General features: G+C 45.8%; 1 protein-coding gene across 1 annotated transcript in view; it reads right to left on the bottom strand.

Moving 5' to 3' along the window:
• USP12 (ubiquitin specific peptidase 12) overlaps window positions 1–9,020 on the bottom strand; it is a 56,575-nt gene extending 47,555 nt beyond the window's left edge. Inside the window, exon 1 of the mRNA XM_043477873.1 lies at window positions 8,737–9,020. Within this exon, the coding sequence (XP_043333808.1) occupies window positions 8,737–8,784 (48 nt within the window). The 5' untranslated portion in view covers window positions 8,785–9,020. The remainder of the gene's footprint in view (window positions 1–8,736) is intronic.
• Between the last annotated feature and the right edge of the window lie 8,827 nt (window positions 9,021–17,847).

Below are 17,847 nucleotides of genomic sequence, written 5' to 3'. Positions count from 1 at the left end.
GTGACTGACTTCCTTGCACTAAATTCAACCCTGAATATTCACTGGAAGGACTGATGCTGAAACTGAAGCTCCAATTTTTGGCCATCTGATGCAAAGAGCCAACTCACTGGAAAAGACCCTGATGCTGGGAAAAGACTGAGGGCAAGAGAAGGGGGCAGCAGAAGATGAGATGATTATATAGCATCACTGACTCAATGGACACAAATTTGAGCAAATTCCGGGAGATACTGGAGGACAGGGAAGCCCGGCGTGCTGCAGTCCATGGGATCGCAAAGAGTCGGACACGACTGAGCGACTGAACAATAGCAACAGCACAAAGTTCCGATCTCTTCCGAGAGGCTTCCTCCTGAAGCCCTCGTCTCTCTCCCAGGGAGAAATGACCACTTCCTCTTTCGCATACTGATTATTACTCACTCCTGATGTGCTGTATACGTCTGGCCTCCTTCCTGACCTTTTTCTCATCATGGCACACACAGGGAATACTAAGTGTGGAGCCCACAGGAACATACAGGTAAGACCATTCTCACGCGTACTTGTCTGCTAAGTCACTTGAGTCGTGTCCGACTCTTTGTGGCCCCCTGGACTGATGCCCGCCAGGCTCCTCTGTCCATGGGATTCTCCAGGCAAGAATATTGGGGTGGGCTGCCACTTCCTTCTCCAGCGGATCTTCCCGACCCAGGGACTGAACCCATGTCTCTTATGTCTCCTGCACTGGCAGGCAGGTTCTTTTCTGGATGCAACTGGTCAAAGGTCTCTGGTCAATACAGACAGCTCCTGGTTGCCCAGCAGCCAAGAGGATTTCTCTCTGGACACAACTATGACCTATTCAGGACACGCTGAACGGGAAGCTCTTGTGAGACCACAGCTCATCATGCTCATCTCCGTATTCTCAGTACTGCGTGCACCATGACAGCATGCAGGTCCCCGTGAATACTTCCTCAAAGCACTTATGAAGAAAAGGCACTCTTTACAGGGGGGAAAAAAAAGACACATTGCTATTAGCTTAAAAAGAATAAATCCATCACGCCTTCCATGAAAAGCATTTACACACTTAGCATCAGGAAGAAGCCTGGCTCAGGTCACAGAAAGAAAAGGCACTAAAATAAAACCAAAGGAACAATATTCTATCTCCTTTAAAATATACCATGATGAGACCACTATCCACAAGTAGTAAGTGCAGGGTTGGTCCCTGAACCTATGAAGCACTTCAATAAGCACATCTGTCAGTTGGCATTGGGAAAACACCCACTTCTTATTCTGAGCTGGAAACAAATTTTTACTGGTTTGCGGCTTTCGATGTGTGGATTACTACAGATGGAGGTCCTAAGCAAGCTTTGACATCATTCTATAGATGTCACACAACTCTGAGAAAAAGCTGATCTTTCTTTGGAAGCCGTAGCAACAAAGGATAAGCCAGTGAACACACAGGATTGTGAAGACCCACAGCTTCATATTAAATATCATGTTATTATATTATGTATAACATCATATTAAATATCATGTTCTTCACACCATCACAAAATTCTTCTTGATTGAATACTTCTGGGAAAGTAGACTTCAGGGTTTTTCTTCCAAGATGAATTATGTATACAAACCGTCTCTCTCATCTCCTTCTAATACAAATTCTGTGCATAAGGTTTTAAATGATGATGACTTCTATATGGGTATTTTCAACAGTACTGGGTCTCCAGATTATTGATTCAGCATCTCATATAACTTACCGTTATACCTAGCATTTACCTTTTTCTTCCAACACAAAGCATTTTACAGATATTTCAACAATCCTCTTCGAAAAGCAGGTTCAGTAACTGCACTGCAGGTCAACAAGAGGTGTCACCCCAGTAGGGGACAGAGGCATGAAGGAATCAAGTGCAACAATGCGGCCCCAGGAAAGAACAGGAAAATCCAAAAGGAAATAAGGCCTGAAGCTGACTTTAAAACACAACCTTCATTCTATCAATGATGATAAGTTGGTGTGCTTTTTTTCAGTATAAAAATAAGACTTTTCTTCTCAAAGTACTATTTCCAACTTATCTAAACTTCTCAAACATGTTTAGAACATTTAGAAAAATTTAGAACATTTTTACTCCCAGACAAAAGCAGTAGTTCCTACAAACTACTCAAAACAGGGGAAAAAAGACAATCCACGTTCTTAGTTTGAATATTACGATCTAACCCACTTAACTTCAAAATATATGTGTGCTTTCTCAGAAGCATATACTATTAATAAACTCATGTTTCTTATGATGAAAATGAACTAAAATAACTGCATTTTATTTAAAAGATTTCCATTTTGGTTACTAGTATTTGCCAACCTGACATTAACTAGAAGTGCCAATGAGTCCTTACCTCATGGAGGGGAGCAAACCACTTTACAAAGTTAATAATAACTACAAACACAACAGATGACTAATCACAGGCCAGTATGATTCTACAACCCTATAAAGTGGACGTTTTACAGATACAGTACTCTGAGAAGAAAAGTCTTATTTTTATACTGAAAAAAAGCACACCAACTTGTCATCATTGGTAGAATGAAGGTTGTGTTTTAAAGTCAGCTTCAGGCCTTATTTCCTTTTGGATTTTCCTGTTCTTTCCTGGGGCCACATTGTTGCACTAACCCATTTTACAGATAAAAAAAAAAAACGTGGTACAGAGAACTAATTTGTCCAAGATCACACTGACACTCGTGAAAATAAATGTGGAATCTCAAAAAGGGCTTGTGCCTGCTCAGTTGCTCAGTCATGTCTGACTCTTTGCAACTCCATGGATGCAAAGGCTCCTCTGTCCATGGGATTCTCCAGGCAAGAACACTGGAGCGAGTTGTCATTTCCTTCTCCAGGGGATCTTCCCGACCCAGGGATTGAACCTGGGTCTCTTGCACTGTAGGCGGATTCCTTACCATCTGAGCCACCAGAGAAGCCCTCAAAAAGGGCAGCAATTCAAAAATCCTGCTTTAAAAAACAGTATCGGAAAAGGAAAAAAATGTCAAAAATAAGTAAACAGTTATGTGGACTGAGCCCCTTAATGAGTAAAATGGTGATATCGCTAACCTCCACTAAATGCTTTTGAAAGAAGAAACATTTACTTTGGACCATAATTTTCAATAAATTCCACAACATATTTTTTAAAACCTACCAAACTAGGTATAATCCATATTTAACTATATCTAATTCCATGCTCTTCATATTATCTAAAACATGATCAGATGCAACCTACTGAATGGGAAAACCACTGTAAATCATATATCTGATAAGGGACTAGTATCCAAAATATATGAAAGAACTAATGCAAACCAAGAGCAAAAAACCAATCGATTACAAAGCAGGCAGAAGATCTCAACAGACATCTTTGGAAAAAAACACATACACATTGCCAACAGTTACATGAAAAGATACTCTACATCATTAATCATCAGGGAAATACAAATCAAAACCACAAGGAGGTATCACCTCACACCTGTTAGAATGTGTCAGAAAGACAAAAAATAACAAGTGTTGCTGGGGATGTGGAGAAAAGAGAATCTGCTCACTGTTGGCAGGAATGTAAGTTGATACAGCGACTACAGAAAACAATATGGAGGCTCCTCAAAAAATTAAAAATAGAACTACCATATGATCCAGCAATTCCTCTTCTGGATATTTGTCACAAAAATGAGAACACTAGTTCAAAAAGATAAATGGACCCCTATGTTCAGTGCAGCACTATTTACAATAGCCAAGATATGGAAAAAATAACCTAAATGTTCATCAATGGATGAATGGATAAAGAACATGAGGTATATGTATACAATGGAATGCTATTCAACCACTAAAAAAAAATCTTGCCATTTCTAACAACATGAATGGATATTACTGTTATTATGCTAAGCGAAATAAGTCAGACAAGTACCATATAAGCTCAGTTATATGTGGCATCTTTAAAAAAAAAAAAAAGGCTCTTGGATACAGAAAACAAGAGTGGTGGTTGCCAGAGGCGACAAGGGTGGAATGTGGAGAGAACTGGGTGAAGGGGGGTCAAAAAAGTAAAAGTAAAATTAATGAAACATGATTAACATTCACAAAATGATGAAATCAACAGTTATTTATAAACTCTAAAAGGATCAGAGAATACTGAGTTTTAGATCTAGAAGGAAACAAACACAGAAGGAATATTTATTAATGTCTAGTCCAACCCCTTTATTTTACAGATGAGAAAAATGAACTCGGAAAGTTTTAAGAGACTTTCCCACATGCACAGATCTAAATGTCAAAATCTGGACTAGAGTTTTCCTTCTGGTCCAACTGCTCTTTTTAATTATACCATGCGGTAGAACATATTATAAAATACTATATTAAGCTTCTAGAACAGAGCTACTGAGAGAGAAATCAAAACAAAATCAGATCGTTTAAATCTAAAAAATGAAGATTTCTGGAAACGAATTAATGCTAAATAAACAAATGTTTACATAATCTTTCTGGAGACAGTAAAACTTTCAGGAAAGCTTCAATTAACCTGACTTTAGAGGGAGGCTGGTGGCTCAGTGGTAAAGAATCTGCCTGCCAACATGGGAGACACAGGTTCGAGGGTTCAATCCCTGATGGTGGAAGATCTCACAGGCCTCAGGCACCACAACTTCTGAGTCATGGCTCCACAACAAGAGAAGCCACTGCAATGAGAAGTCTGGGCACCGCAACTAGAGAAAGCCCTCGGGCGGCAACAAAGACCCAGCGCAGCTAAAAATAAATATTTTTTTTTTAAAAAAGGGACAAAACAAGCTCTGGGAGGTAAAGTAAACTATTTTCTTCTGCCTTCAGAGTTTCCAAACTCTTTTTAATAGAGTATTTTCCAAATTTTCTATAATGAGAATAATTTTTTACGTCCAGTGTATATTCTGGCCAAATTCAAAAGATCAGCCGGCTTAAATAAAACTTATTCTAAATGATTGATCCACTAAGGTCCTCAAACACATGTTCAAACATTCCCTATCCAACCATTTATATGACAGAAGACTCCTTATTTTTGAAGGTTTCATCCCTCCTAAGTTAACATTAAAAACAGCAAAATTAGAAAACCAATAGCAACTCACTTTAAATATTCCCGTCACAGAAACACTAATTTTACTACTAAAATATAAATTTAAATTAATTAAATATTTCACTAATAAAAGAACTACATCCACCCTTCCCTGGTGGCTCAGATGGTAAAGAATTTGCCTGCAATGCAGGAGACCTGGGTTCAATCTCTGGGTCGGGAAGATCTCCTGGAGAAGGGAATGGCAACCCACTCCAGTCTTATTGCGCAGAGAATCCCCATGGGCTACAGTCCACAGGGTTGCAGAGTCGGACATGACTGGGCAACTAAGCATAGCACATCCACCCTATTTCCTAAGAAGGAACATAGAATGTTATTATTTAATAGAATATTCAGACTACAAGAAGAGCCTACCCCACACCCTCACCCCCATGAACAAGGTACCATGTGTGAATGACCCATGAGACTCAATAAGACAAGTAGTCAGTCTCACCTGTGACTTTCCTGCAGTAAGTACAGTCATTTTCAAGATTCCCATGCCTTTTTTGAAGCAAACCTGTCAGACACCAAGCTGCAGACTGTGGTCTTGGTTCAGCAGTCCCATGTTCCCGGGGACCTAGCTGACCCCAGGACTGGGGACAGGCAAGAAGCCAGGCCACCCCACCGCCTACCACCTTCCTTTGCAACAACTTCTCCTTGACTCAAGCCCCGGCTCATGCCCCCTCCCCGGCCAGGACTCCTACAACCCAAACAAGCCTAGATGCCTCTCACATCCCCGGATCCCCCACCACTATGCTTCCTGATGGCCCTGACCCGTGTGGTCACCTGGTCCCGGCCGATACAAGCTGCTCTACAACTTCACTTCGATTTCAAAATGCAGGCCGTCCCTCTACATGCATTTGTCACTTTCCCATTATTTCACCATGATGAAGTATAGTATTAAATATCAGGCAGCTACTCCGTGCCAGGCCCTCAAGTCGGAAGCTACTTTGGCGGCAAAACAAGCACCATGCTATACTGAAATTACTTCCTGGACATCATAAGTCAGAGGGGTTTCTAGAGGCACCCTGCAGATTGATTCCCTGCAGCCTAAACGCAATCCCTCACTCGATCAGGCTGTAACATTGACTTAAGAGCAACAAACCTGACTAACATTCCCGTGCCAGCAGAACAGTGATCTAGAAGACACTTCGGAAGAGATTCGCTTTTAACAGTACTTAATCCAATCAAGGGACTGCTGATTTGCCCAAGTGCCTTATGTTGACAGGTGAAATAAAATTCTGTCAACTTTACTATTTATAGAATAAAATGTCAACTCATTATAAACATTTTCACAGCTGCTGATTCTCTGAGAGATCCAGCCCCCTCCTCCCACCTCCTAACCCACAACCTCAATCTCAGCCACGTTTAGTCAAACTCACTCCCCCCAGACATCGGCATGGGATGGAAGGGACCCGAAGAAACTCTGACTGTCCGCAGAAGGTAGTGCTCTACCAAACTGCACAAATAAACAACAGTCCCTCCACTTAAGGCCTTCACAATCTATTATAACAAGGCGATAAGAGAAAACTTTACAACATAGCTAGTATGGGAAGTACCACTGACATTACAAAAATGCTGTGAAAAGACATGAGTGGGGATAAAGGCTGGGGATGGACAGGTGTAAGATTATTCAAGTAAGGCTACCTGCTTGAGAGAGAGCTGTGAACGCGCCAGAAATCTACAAAGGCACAGAGGTAAATACTTTGCTTTTCTTGGTTGTCAACTTGGTGCTATCTCAGAAGATAGGCTGAAGTGGTCCTTAAGCAAAAGATCGCAGGCTAGTTTGAGATGTTCAGCCCTATCTCGGACAGCGTCAATTTTTATTCAAATATGAACACTGACACACCCAATTTTAACGCTGCTTCAGGAGCAATCTCATTTGGCTGAGTACCGATGTTTCTGTATCTGCCAACAATACACACATCATACCACACGCAGTTAATGCACCAGAGCAGAAGCCCTAGAAAGAACTCTAGAGTATAAGGTTCTTGAGATCAAGATCCCACTTACTCAGTGTTTGACGTGGCAAATTGCTCTGCCTCATTTTCTTAATGTGACTAGTGCATCTATTAATTTGTTGATGTGAATGACGCTTGTTTCCCTTAACTAGAAGGTAAACAACCGTGAAAGCAAGAGTCCCACTTGACGGCTGCTGCATCCCCAGCGCTCAGCACACTCTCCTGCACGAAGTAGGTGCCAAATGTATACCTGAAACACTGGAGTGGATGAGCAGTCAGTAAAGACAGACACATACATCTCTCCAGAAACTCTAGACTTTGACAGGGAACCATGACCCGGCAATCTGTGCAGGCTCAGCAATCTGGCGAGATTATCATTTTCAAAGACTTAATTATCACATTCCTTCTGAAACAGAATATGATAACTGGCACATATAAACGTAATTAATCTACCTGACCCTTGGAAATCACCCTTTAATACGGTCCCTTTAACATCAATGCTTTCCTAAAATGTGAACTGTGCGAGAAAAACATCCACTTGAGGAAATGGACTCTTCATGATTCATTCTTCAGCATGATGTCTTTAAAACTGTAGATTTTAATCCCACCTGATTTCAGCCATTTTTTTAAATACTGTTTCTCACGGTGCAGTTCAGAAATCTGCGGCTAAAAGCCATCTTTCCGATCGGATTCGCAGCTCCTTAAAGAAAGGTACAGGAAATGTACCACCCATACGAGGAAGACAGCTGGTGGGGGGCGGGGGGAATCTCCCACATGCACAAAAAGGGCTGGGCAGGCGTAAAACAGAAGGAAAGACTGCAGGAGTCTTTAATAAACGTGATCGCTAGGCCCACGTGGTAGAAGAATAACTTTTTTTTTCTTCCTGAGACGGCTCATAACTAAGATCGCCAGAGAGATCGCCAGATGTTAAAGCCATAAGGAGCTAAGGAAACGAATTCGCCCCCACCGTGTGAAGTGACAACGGGTCCCCTGGCCACACACAGAATACCAAGATTTAAACGCACGCTCGCTCTGCTTAACTCAGGACTTGTCCACAAGGCAGGAGCTCTTTTCCCCTGAAGCTCTTTTCCCCTTCTACTTAAAAGCCCCCGACACGATACAAGACAGCGGCGCTGCCTCCAGTTCCCGCACAGAAATTCTTCCAAGTCACACACCGATGCGTCTGGTGCGTTCAAGTAAACAAACGACAGGAACGCTGAAGCTGTTCTCAGGATCGGCGGGCATTTCCAGACAAGACTCCCCGGCTGCAAACCGGGGAGCTCGGTCCCCTCCGAGGAGGAGACACGGTGGGGGGCGGGGGGGTCAGTTTCGACAGCACTAGAAAGTTTCCCCCTTCGCGCGCACACACACACACCCCAGTTCCCCGGGCCCGGCTAGGGGACGCGGCCTCGCCAGGACTCGGGGAGGAGACCTGCGCCGACTTCCGTGCGCGCGGGCCGGCAGGGGGACCTGCCTACCCCGCCGCGGCCCCGCGCGCTCCGGACGCAAAGGCGGGGGCGCAGCGCGCGTGCTCCCACCTCCGGCCCCCCAGCGCCGCGGCGATCAGGAGCACCGCCGGCCCGCGCCCCTCCCTGCCCCCGCGTGCCCCGGGGCCGCTCCGCCTGCGCTGGGGCCGCGCCGTCCAACCGCCCCCCGCCAGCCCCGCGCTAGGCCCCGCGGGCGGCAAGGGCGGGGACGCGGGCCGCCCGCCCGCCGCACCTACCATGGTACAGATGGAGGCGAGTTTGGAGACCGTCATTAGGATTTCCATCCGCCCAGCGCCATCTTCCACCCAATCGCGGCGGCGGCGGGCGGGGAGGGAGGCAGCCGGGCCGCCCGCTCGCACCGCGGGCCGACCCCGAGCCGCCGCGGACCCACGCACCGAGCCTGCTCAGCCGCCGCTGCCGCTTTCGCCGCCGGCGCTCCGGCACTCCCCGCCGCGGGCCCCAGCCCCCGCCTGCCGGCCGCCCGCCCCCGGCTCCTCCCCGGCGCAGGGCGCAGCCGCTGCCTCGGGGCCCGCGCCTGCCCGCCGCGCACCCCGCCCACCGCGCTGGGGAGCCGGGCTCCGCCGAGGCCCTAATGCCCGGCCTGCCCGGCAGCTGCGCGGCCCGGCGGCGCGCCCGCCCCGCCCACCTCCGCGCGCCCTGCCCACTCCCGCGCCGGCCCCGCCCACCACCGCGCACCCCCGCCCTCTCCCTCGCCGGCCCCGCCCGCCGCCTCGAGTCCCGCCCACTCCCGCGCCGGGCCCGCCCTCTCCCCGCGGACACCTCCCTCCACCTCTCTCCGCCTCCCTGAACGCGCCACTCTGGGAACTCCCGCGCCGGCTCCACCCCGCGCTCGGCCGGGGCGGGGCTCGAGCGGCACCGCCTCCCGCCCGCGGCCCTCGCGGTCCTAGAGCCAGCGCTTCGGGTGAGGGACGAAGAGGGGAGCGGGGGCGACCAGCGTCCATCCTGAAAGGAGCAGATCTCCAGCCTCTACCAAGGCCAAGGGGACAGCTAGCCCCCACTGCCCAGCCAGAAAACTGAGGGGCAGTCTCGATAATTCTGGGTACAATGGGAGGAAACCTGCTTCTGGACGGTTAAAATAGCCCGGGTCATCCAATATCCCAAACAGCTAAAATGCAAGGTGGTTTGTCTCTTTTTACACACTTTGGGTGAATAACCTGGGTCAAAACACCATGATTTAGCGAAAGACAAATTAATTCAATAAACGTGAAAGGGGCAAAGAAGAAACTATGTATATTTAGGTCTTTGAATCAAGAAAGGTAAATTACAAGGAAGGGGGCGAAGCTGCTTTCCCGTCTGCTTGTTGGCCATAAATTTAGAATTTGGTTATAAATATAGTTTCTAAATATATTTGTTCTGAAAGTCGAGTTGCAAAATAGGAAAGATCTCAACCTAGCAGAGATGATGATGTTCCCAGGGACAAGTAGTCCCGCAAGTGAGAAAAAGGTCCTGTGAGAAATGGTGAGGCTGGTGTTAGCCAGGAGGACAGTTACTATTTTCTGCTTTTGTAAAATGCATCACTGCACCCTGTCCTTCCTGTCAGGCAGCTCAGCTTCACTTCTTCCTAATTTGAGAAAGAAGTTCAAGTTAATAGAATATAAATTATTGTATTAGCGTGCATGTGTGCTCAGTCAGTCCTGTCTGACTGTTATGACCCCAAGGACTGTAGCTGGCCAGGCTCCTCTGTCCATGGGATTCTCTAGGCAAGAACACTGGGGCGGGTTGCCATTCCCTTCTCCAGGGGAATCTTCCCCACACAGGGATCGAACCCGCATCTCCTGTGGCTCCTGCATTGGCAAGCGAATTCTCCACCACTGAGCCGCCTGGGGAGCCCTTATTATGTTAGAAAGCTGTTATTTTTCACAATTAAAGAATCGTGGTCATGGAATGCTTTTTTGGGTTCCCCCATTTCAGTAGGGCAGAAATTCAGACACATCTCTAAAATCAGATATTCCTTATCTCCTCAGTTCAAAACATTCAAAAAAACAAAACATTCAAACAAAATTTAGGTGAAAAATAGATTTCTGGTACATGCATGCTGTTTCCATAGTGATTTCCATTATAAGCTTGCTTGGGGGAAAATAAATTGCAAACAGAATGTAACCAAGTCCCATAGTAGCTGGCCTGATGCTCCAGGCACCTGAGAAACCAGGCCCACCCTCTCTGCCCTGATACCCGAGCCAGTACTAGAAAGCTCCAAAACACACATTCAGGGTGCTGGGTGCTCATCTCCCTGTTTTTCTGCCCAGACCAGGAAGTATTACCCACCTGAATTCCTTCTCGCTATGTTCCATCTCGCTTAGGCCTCCAGTGTGTGCCTGGGCCTCCTACCAGTGTCGCCATGCCCCTCAATGCTGTCTGTCTCCCCTGTTTGGATTGAAATCTATCTTAATCTTGTCCCATCAAGCAGGTCTGCACCAGAACTTGAGCACCACCTCTATCTATGTTGCCCACTGAGATCTTTCCTTGTCCATGCAACAGAGGCCACCAGATTTACGTGTAAGTGTAACCTATGGACAGAGGAGCCTGGCAGGCTACAGTCCATAAGGTCATAAAGAGTTGGACACAACTGAGTGAGCTTGCAATCACGCACATAAGTACAAGAACTTCTCTACATGGATTTCTGGTAGAATTACCTGGAGTTGTGTTGGTTGATGTTCAGTTTGCTCAGTTATGTACGACTCTTTGTGACCCCCTGGCCTGTAGCACACCAGGCTTCCTTGTCCTTCACCATCTCCCAGAGCTTGTTCAAATTCATGTCCATTAAGTCTGTGATGCCATCCAACCATCTCATCCTCTGTCATCCCCTTCTCCTCTTGCCTTCGATCTTTCCCAGCATCAGGGTATTCTCTAATGAGTCAGCTCTTCACATCAGGTGGCCAAAGTATTGGAGCTTCAACTTCAGCATCAGCCCTTCCAATATTCAGGATTGATTTCCTTTAGGATTGATGGGTTTGATCTCCTTGCTGTCCAAAGGACTCTCAAGAGTCTTCTCCAACACCACAGTTCAAAAGCATCAGGTCTTCAGCACTCAAGTCTTCTTTATGGTCCTATTCTCACATCCATACATGACTATTGGAAAAAATCAGAGCTTTGACTGTACAGACCTTTGTAATTTAGAGTCATCAAAATTCAGGTGAGGGACTTCCCTGGAGGTCCGGCAGTTAAGACTCTTGTGCTTCCATTGTGGGGGATGAAGGTTTGATCCCTGGTTGGGGAACTAAGATCTCTCATGCCTCGCAGTGTGGTCAAAAACTTAAAATAAATAAGTTGGGTGATATCACAGATCCTAAAGGCAAATATCTCAATGCCTCGGGTCTCCAGCCTAAGGTTGAATAGAAACATACAAATATAAAGAGAGAGTCTTCCATGCACTAGGTGCTGTGCTGGTGTGTGTTTTTTGTTTTTGTTTTCTACCATCTGTAATGCAGTTGGAGATAAGATTAAACTGAAATGTCACACTTTCGCCCCCAGAGCTTGAAAGGGATTATCTGGGCTTAGAACACAGTTTTCACCTGCAGCCATATCAGCTTCACAAAAAGCTTCATTGTATGCAGGGAAAAGATGAGTCTGTGTGCAACTGAATTCTTTCCGGCCTTCCTGAGTGTATCAGCTCCAGTTTACACCCAGACAACTTCAGGGACCAACCAAGTAAACAACCTAGGGCCAAGCTGATTCCATTTGGTCAGCACGATATTTATTTAAATGGCTTCATCTGAATAATTTTGCACAATCTTTTACTGTAGAGTTCCTTGCAAGCCAGTTTGTATTTTCTGTTCTCTTTCTGCCTCCAGTTCACCATGTGTCACTTTGTATACTTCTGCTGCCTCTCTCTCCCCTGAAGGCATTAGGGTTTGCAACCAGCTGACATCAGTGAGTGAGATGTTGCGTGATGGAGAGGGAAGGACTTGGTGAGGCGATAGGAAGAAGTGCGGAACACACCCCCAATGACAGGATGTGCTTATCAAGGGCTTCTCTGCACACCAGGCATGGAATAGATGCCACCATCACCTCATTCCAGATGAGGAAACAGAGGCCCAGAAATAACTTTCCAAGCTTGCACAACTAGTAAGCAGTAGAACCAAGATTTTAACCCAGCTTCAGAGGTCACACTTGTATATACTCTGCTAACCCAGCAAACGTCAAAGTGCCTCATTTTGATTCTGACAGAATGAGGTTGAAAGGTACTCACTCCTTTGAGACCCAATTCCAGGTTTTAGCTACAAAATCAGAGAGATAGTGCTTTGCCTTACTTTCCTCAATTGGAAGATAAGGGTAATGTTTATGCCTACCCCAGAGGGGTGTGACGGGTGTGATGTTGAGATAGCATCACCGACTCAATGGACTTGAATTGGAGCAAACTCCAGGAGGTAGTGGAGGACAGAAGAGCACAACTTAGTGACTCAACAACATGTTAAAAAAAAAAGAGAGGAGTGTGACTAGGATAAAACCTGGAGACACGGTTATAAAAGTGTCTGGCACTCAGCATAGACTGGCAAGCTTTTCAACGTTTTAATAGTCAGGATGGGTGAATACAGCTCACAGGCTGCCAGCTCACTCCCTGCAATGGGACAAGGCTCTGCTGTGTGCCAGTCACCTGATCTGTATTTTAGATGCATTTTCTAATGTAAGCTCCCAAGGCCCTTGGACCTGGATCATTTTGTGCTCATTTTACCATGTTCATCTCAGCGCTGCCCACACAGTGGAGGGCCAGAGGCCAGACCCAAACACTGAAAACCCAGGGTCTCTCCCCTTCTCTCTCCCAATGCTTGACAGTTGAATGAACTAACCTTCTTGGTGGCACTAATTAACATCATCCACCTGTCCAGCTGGATGTGAGAGCTGGATCATAAAGAATGTCGAGCACCAAAGAACTGATGCTTTCGGACTGTGGAACTGATGCTTTCAAATTTGAGAGTCCCTTGGATAGCAAGGAGATCAAACTAGTCAATCCTAAAGGATATCAACCCTGAATATTCGTTGAAATGAATGAATAATGGTTGGATGGCATCACCAACTCAATGGACATGAGTAAGCTGCAGAAGATGGTGAAGGACAGCCTGGTGTGCTGCTGTCCATGGGGTCACAGTCAGACATGACTGACGGAGTGAACAACAAAATTCATTGGCAGGACTGATGCTGAAGCTGAAGCGCCAATACTTTGGCCATCTGATGCAAAGAGTCAACTCTTTGGAAAAGACCCTGATGCTGGGAAAGATTGAAGGCAGGAGAAGAAGGGGACGACAGAGGATGAGATGTTGGATGGCATCACTGACTCGATGGACATGAGTTTGAGCAAGCTCCTGGAGACAGTGAAGGATGGGAAGCCTGGAGTGCTGCAGTCCATGGAGTTGCAAAGAGTTGGATATGACTGAGCAACTGAACCACAACAAACTGCCCAGCATGCTAAGTTGCCTCAGTCGTGTCCAACTCTGTACAACCCTATGGATTGTAGCCTGCCAGCTCCTCTGTCCATGGGATTTCCCAGGCAAGAAAACTTGAGTGGGTTGCCATGCTCTCCGCTAAGGGATCTTCCTGACCGAGGGATCGAACCCACGTCTCTAATGACTGCTGCATTGGCAGGCAGGTTCTTTACCACTAGCGCCACCTGGGAAGCCCCCTGAAGTAGATGTTAATCAAAACAGTGATGTTCTTTTGTTGGTTTCAATCAACAAATCAGTGACTGTCTTTTCAAGACTGATTTCTAATTCAGACGAATGAAGTTGAAGCATATGCTCTATGGATATAACTCCACTTTGCTGGGCAGCATGGCATTGTAGCTAATATATCTAAAACTTAGTCATTGTTTAAATCTAGGTTTTCAAATAGAGGGCCAAAGGCACGGCCCCTTTATACCCTATTTAAAACTGAAAAAAATTAGTTCATTCCTTAAAACCAATATCAATTGGTCATCTACTGATGCTTAAGAGAAATCTGTGCCCCCAGGAAGTACACAGTCCTCTGGGGACGAACAGGTAAGTTTTATGGAAAACGAGCTGAGAGAAGGAAGAATGTCTGCTTGCAGGAGGGACGAGGTGAGGCCAGCTTCACAACCTGGAAGAACAGGATGAACAGTGGTGAGGGAAGGGACCGCAGAGGACACCCATCTGAGCCTCAGGCTCGTCTAAGGCTGGGGCACTGAGTGGCCCATGGTATCTGTGGAGGTGAGGGCGGAATGTTAAGGGGACGCAATCCGACCTACAATGACCAGCGAGGGATATGATCTCTGGAACCTCTACAGCCATCTCCATCTGTACTAAGTGGTAGAAGCAGCCTACGCCACTGTTTCCTGGGACTTCCCTGGTGGTCCAGTGGCTAAGACTCCGTGTTCCTGATGCAGGGGGCCTGGGTTCAATCCCTGGTCAGGGAACTAGACCCCACATGCTGCAGCTAAGACCTGGAGCAGCCAAGTAGATAAATCTATGGACACATGTATATGTATGGCTGAGTCCCTTCGCTGTTCACCTTAAACCATCACGACATCGTTAACTGGCTATGGTGGTACCCTGATACAAAACGAAATGTTTAATAAAAATAAATAAATGTTAAAAAAGAGAAAAACCTATTTCTTGTCTTTCCTCTTCTCCACTTGGATTCCTCATCCTGCCATTTTTGAGTCTAAACATAGTAGTGAATCTCAAGGAGACATCAAACTAACTGGTCTGTAATTGGGGAGAAAAACCTCGACTTCTGGTGAGCACAGTGGTAACCCAGAATGGTTTATTCAGTACTTGGCTCCTTACTAAGCAGGGCCTGACTGTGGGAGACTGGGGAGAAAAGTGGGGAGCATCCCGGCTGATTAGAAAAAGTGTGAAAGCTGCTGAGCGTGACTTGAGAAGTGGGTATGTTTTCAAATGTTTCAATCAGCCACTCCATCTCCTGTGAAGAGGGGAGAACACAGAGACAGAGCCACAGAGTGACAACCTTGGACACAGAGGTGAGCCATTCCCGTCATGCGGTTACTCAACTTTGTGCGTCTGAATTGCATTTTTTAAGTGACATATCTGTTGAATACTTCCGACACTTCAGGAACAAAAAGCTTGCTCCTTTGAGAAGCTTGCCATCCAGTTGAGAGAGAAAACGTGTACACAAACCACTTTAAGTCAGCTAAGTATCAACTGTGTGATTTGTAGTATTACCATTGTGCAGAGAAGAAAGTGCTTGTTTCTTCTTTAGGTCATCCAGAATTCTACCACTTACTAAAGAGTAGGGTCACTTGATCCAAAGGGAAAAATTAGAAAATCTCAGAGTCACATAATTATATCTTTTAAGTAACACTCACCTCTGTCTTCTTCCTCAAACACCAACAAGCTCCAAGCCATTTCTGAGCCTCTGTACTGGCCATTCCTCCTCCCAGGAACATTCTCCTCCTTTACATGGTCACCTCCTCCAGGAGGCCTTCCCTGATGCCACCATGTGTAAATTTGTGATAACTGGAACTCTGTCTGTTTTAGAGCTATCCCCAAGGCCTAAGAAAGAACAGTTAAGTGCTCAATGAATAAACGTCAGTGAATGAACAGAAACTGATAAACACCTACTCTTTAAGCCTGCCCCCTCCAGAGCAGGTAGAACTGTTTTATGCTGAATAATCCACGCAGTGAATGTGGTCTCCGAAAGCACTCACAGACACTCCAGTGCTTCTCTTCAGTGTTTTCCGTCTGGAGTTTCTCATTTTCATTTCAGCATTTGCTCAGCTCTTGTAAGAAAGTGCATCAGGAAAAAAAAAAAGAGAGAAAATGCACTTTGTGGACTCTGAAAGCCTGAAGCACCTACATCTAACTTTCCCAATCATGACTCTGATTTTCTTGATTGTGCCTTTAGGATTTTTCTGTGGAGGCAGCATCTTACTTCATCCTGCCCTCTCCTTATGACTTACTTCTCAAAAATGTCAGGGCAGTTTTTCTATATGATTCACCAGAATTTAACCATGCACTTGGAGTTTGTATTGTAAACATTTGCCTCTGACCTGTGATTTTACTGCCATTTTTGCGTCTTACCACCCACCGGGCCTCCTGTGCACTTGACTTTGAGGAGCCTGCCGAGGGCACCTAGTATGGGGCAGTGTAGCCCCCGGGGGTTTCCTGAGACACACAAGCTCTGTCATCACTTGAGACAGACAGGCGTGACTCCCACTTCTTTTTAGAAGAATCCTCTATTAAAACAGCCGAGCATAACAATGTTAGACAAAGGCAAAAATTCCAAACTATATTTAGCATACAGTAGCTCTTGTCGAACATACAGGAAACTGTTCATGGTGATTTCCCAGGACTGAGGAAGTGGGAATGGGTGCATACTTTTTATGCTTTTTGAGTTTGGGAATATGCAAAAGTATGTCAATTTCAAAAGTTGAGTAAATTGAATTTTTTAAAACCAAAAGATGTAGTTATGTGACAATATTTTAAAGTGATTGGGCACAATCTAAATTTTTAAAAAATTTTAAGTAACTTGTCAATGGGAGCCTAGTTCAGTTCTGGTCCATCTCTGCCTAAATAGAACACACATTTGATGTCTGACACTACCTCCTGTAAGACTCTGGGCTCTTCTGTCTACATTGACTCAGACTCTGCAAGTGAAGAAAGATAGCAGTCTCTTTACAGAAGGGCAAGCTTTCGTCTGCCTGCCTCAAGAGGGCTAGCCATGGGTATTTCTCCTGACTGCTCTGTCAAAAGGAAGAGGTCACGGAGGAAATGAGAGATGGGAAGAAAGGAGGTGAACCCAGAAAACCCTGTCTGTTCTGTTCCTGGTGCTCCATCCTCAAGGCCCAAATGGAAAAGAGATGATATTTCTTTTCATCTCTTTTGAGATCACCCTCACATGATCATGTAACCAATGAACCCACGACCACCATCGTGTGACCTCCTGCCTGACACCTGGCCAGGAAACAGTGCGGTGCTTTTCTCCAGAAAAGTGCTCATCCTCCCAGGCACTTCTGCATCTTAACCTTTTCTGGGTGTTTTTGTAGGACTTTTTTTTTTTTTTTGCTTTAGCCTTATCCCAATTCCCTCTGGCCAATTCTACTAAGCATAGTGTGTGTGTGTGTGTCTGTGTCTGTGTCTGTGTTAGTCGCTCAGTTTTATCGGACTCTTTGTGACTCTATGAACTGTCGCCCGCCAGGTTCCTCTGTCCATGGAATTCTCCAGGCCAGAATACTGGAGTGGGTAGCCATTCCCTTGTCCAGGGGATCTTCCTGACCCAGAGGCCAAACCCAGGTCTCCTGCATTGCAGGCCAATTCTTTACCGTCTGAGCCACTAGAGAAGCTCACTGAGCATAGTAGAAAATTTATTTCTCTTTTGAACAACAGTTACACACAGGAGCAGATATATCTGCT

This window comes from Cervus canadensis, chromosome 9 (genome assembly GCF_019320065.1).
Source record: "Cervus canadensis isolate Bull #8, Minnesota chromosome 9, ASM1932006v1, whole genome shotgun sequence".
Taxonomy (NCBI): domain Eukaryota; kingdom Metazoa; phylum Chordata; class Mammalia; order Artiodactyla; family Cervidae; genus Cervus; species Cervus canadensis.
The sequence above is the reverse complement of the archived record's forward strand: the minus strand, read 5'-3'. Positions and strand labels throughout refer to the sequence as shown.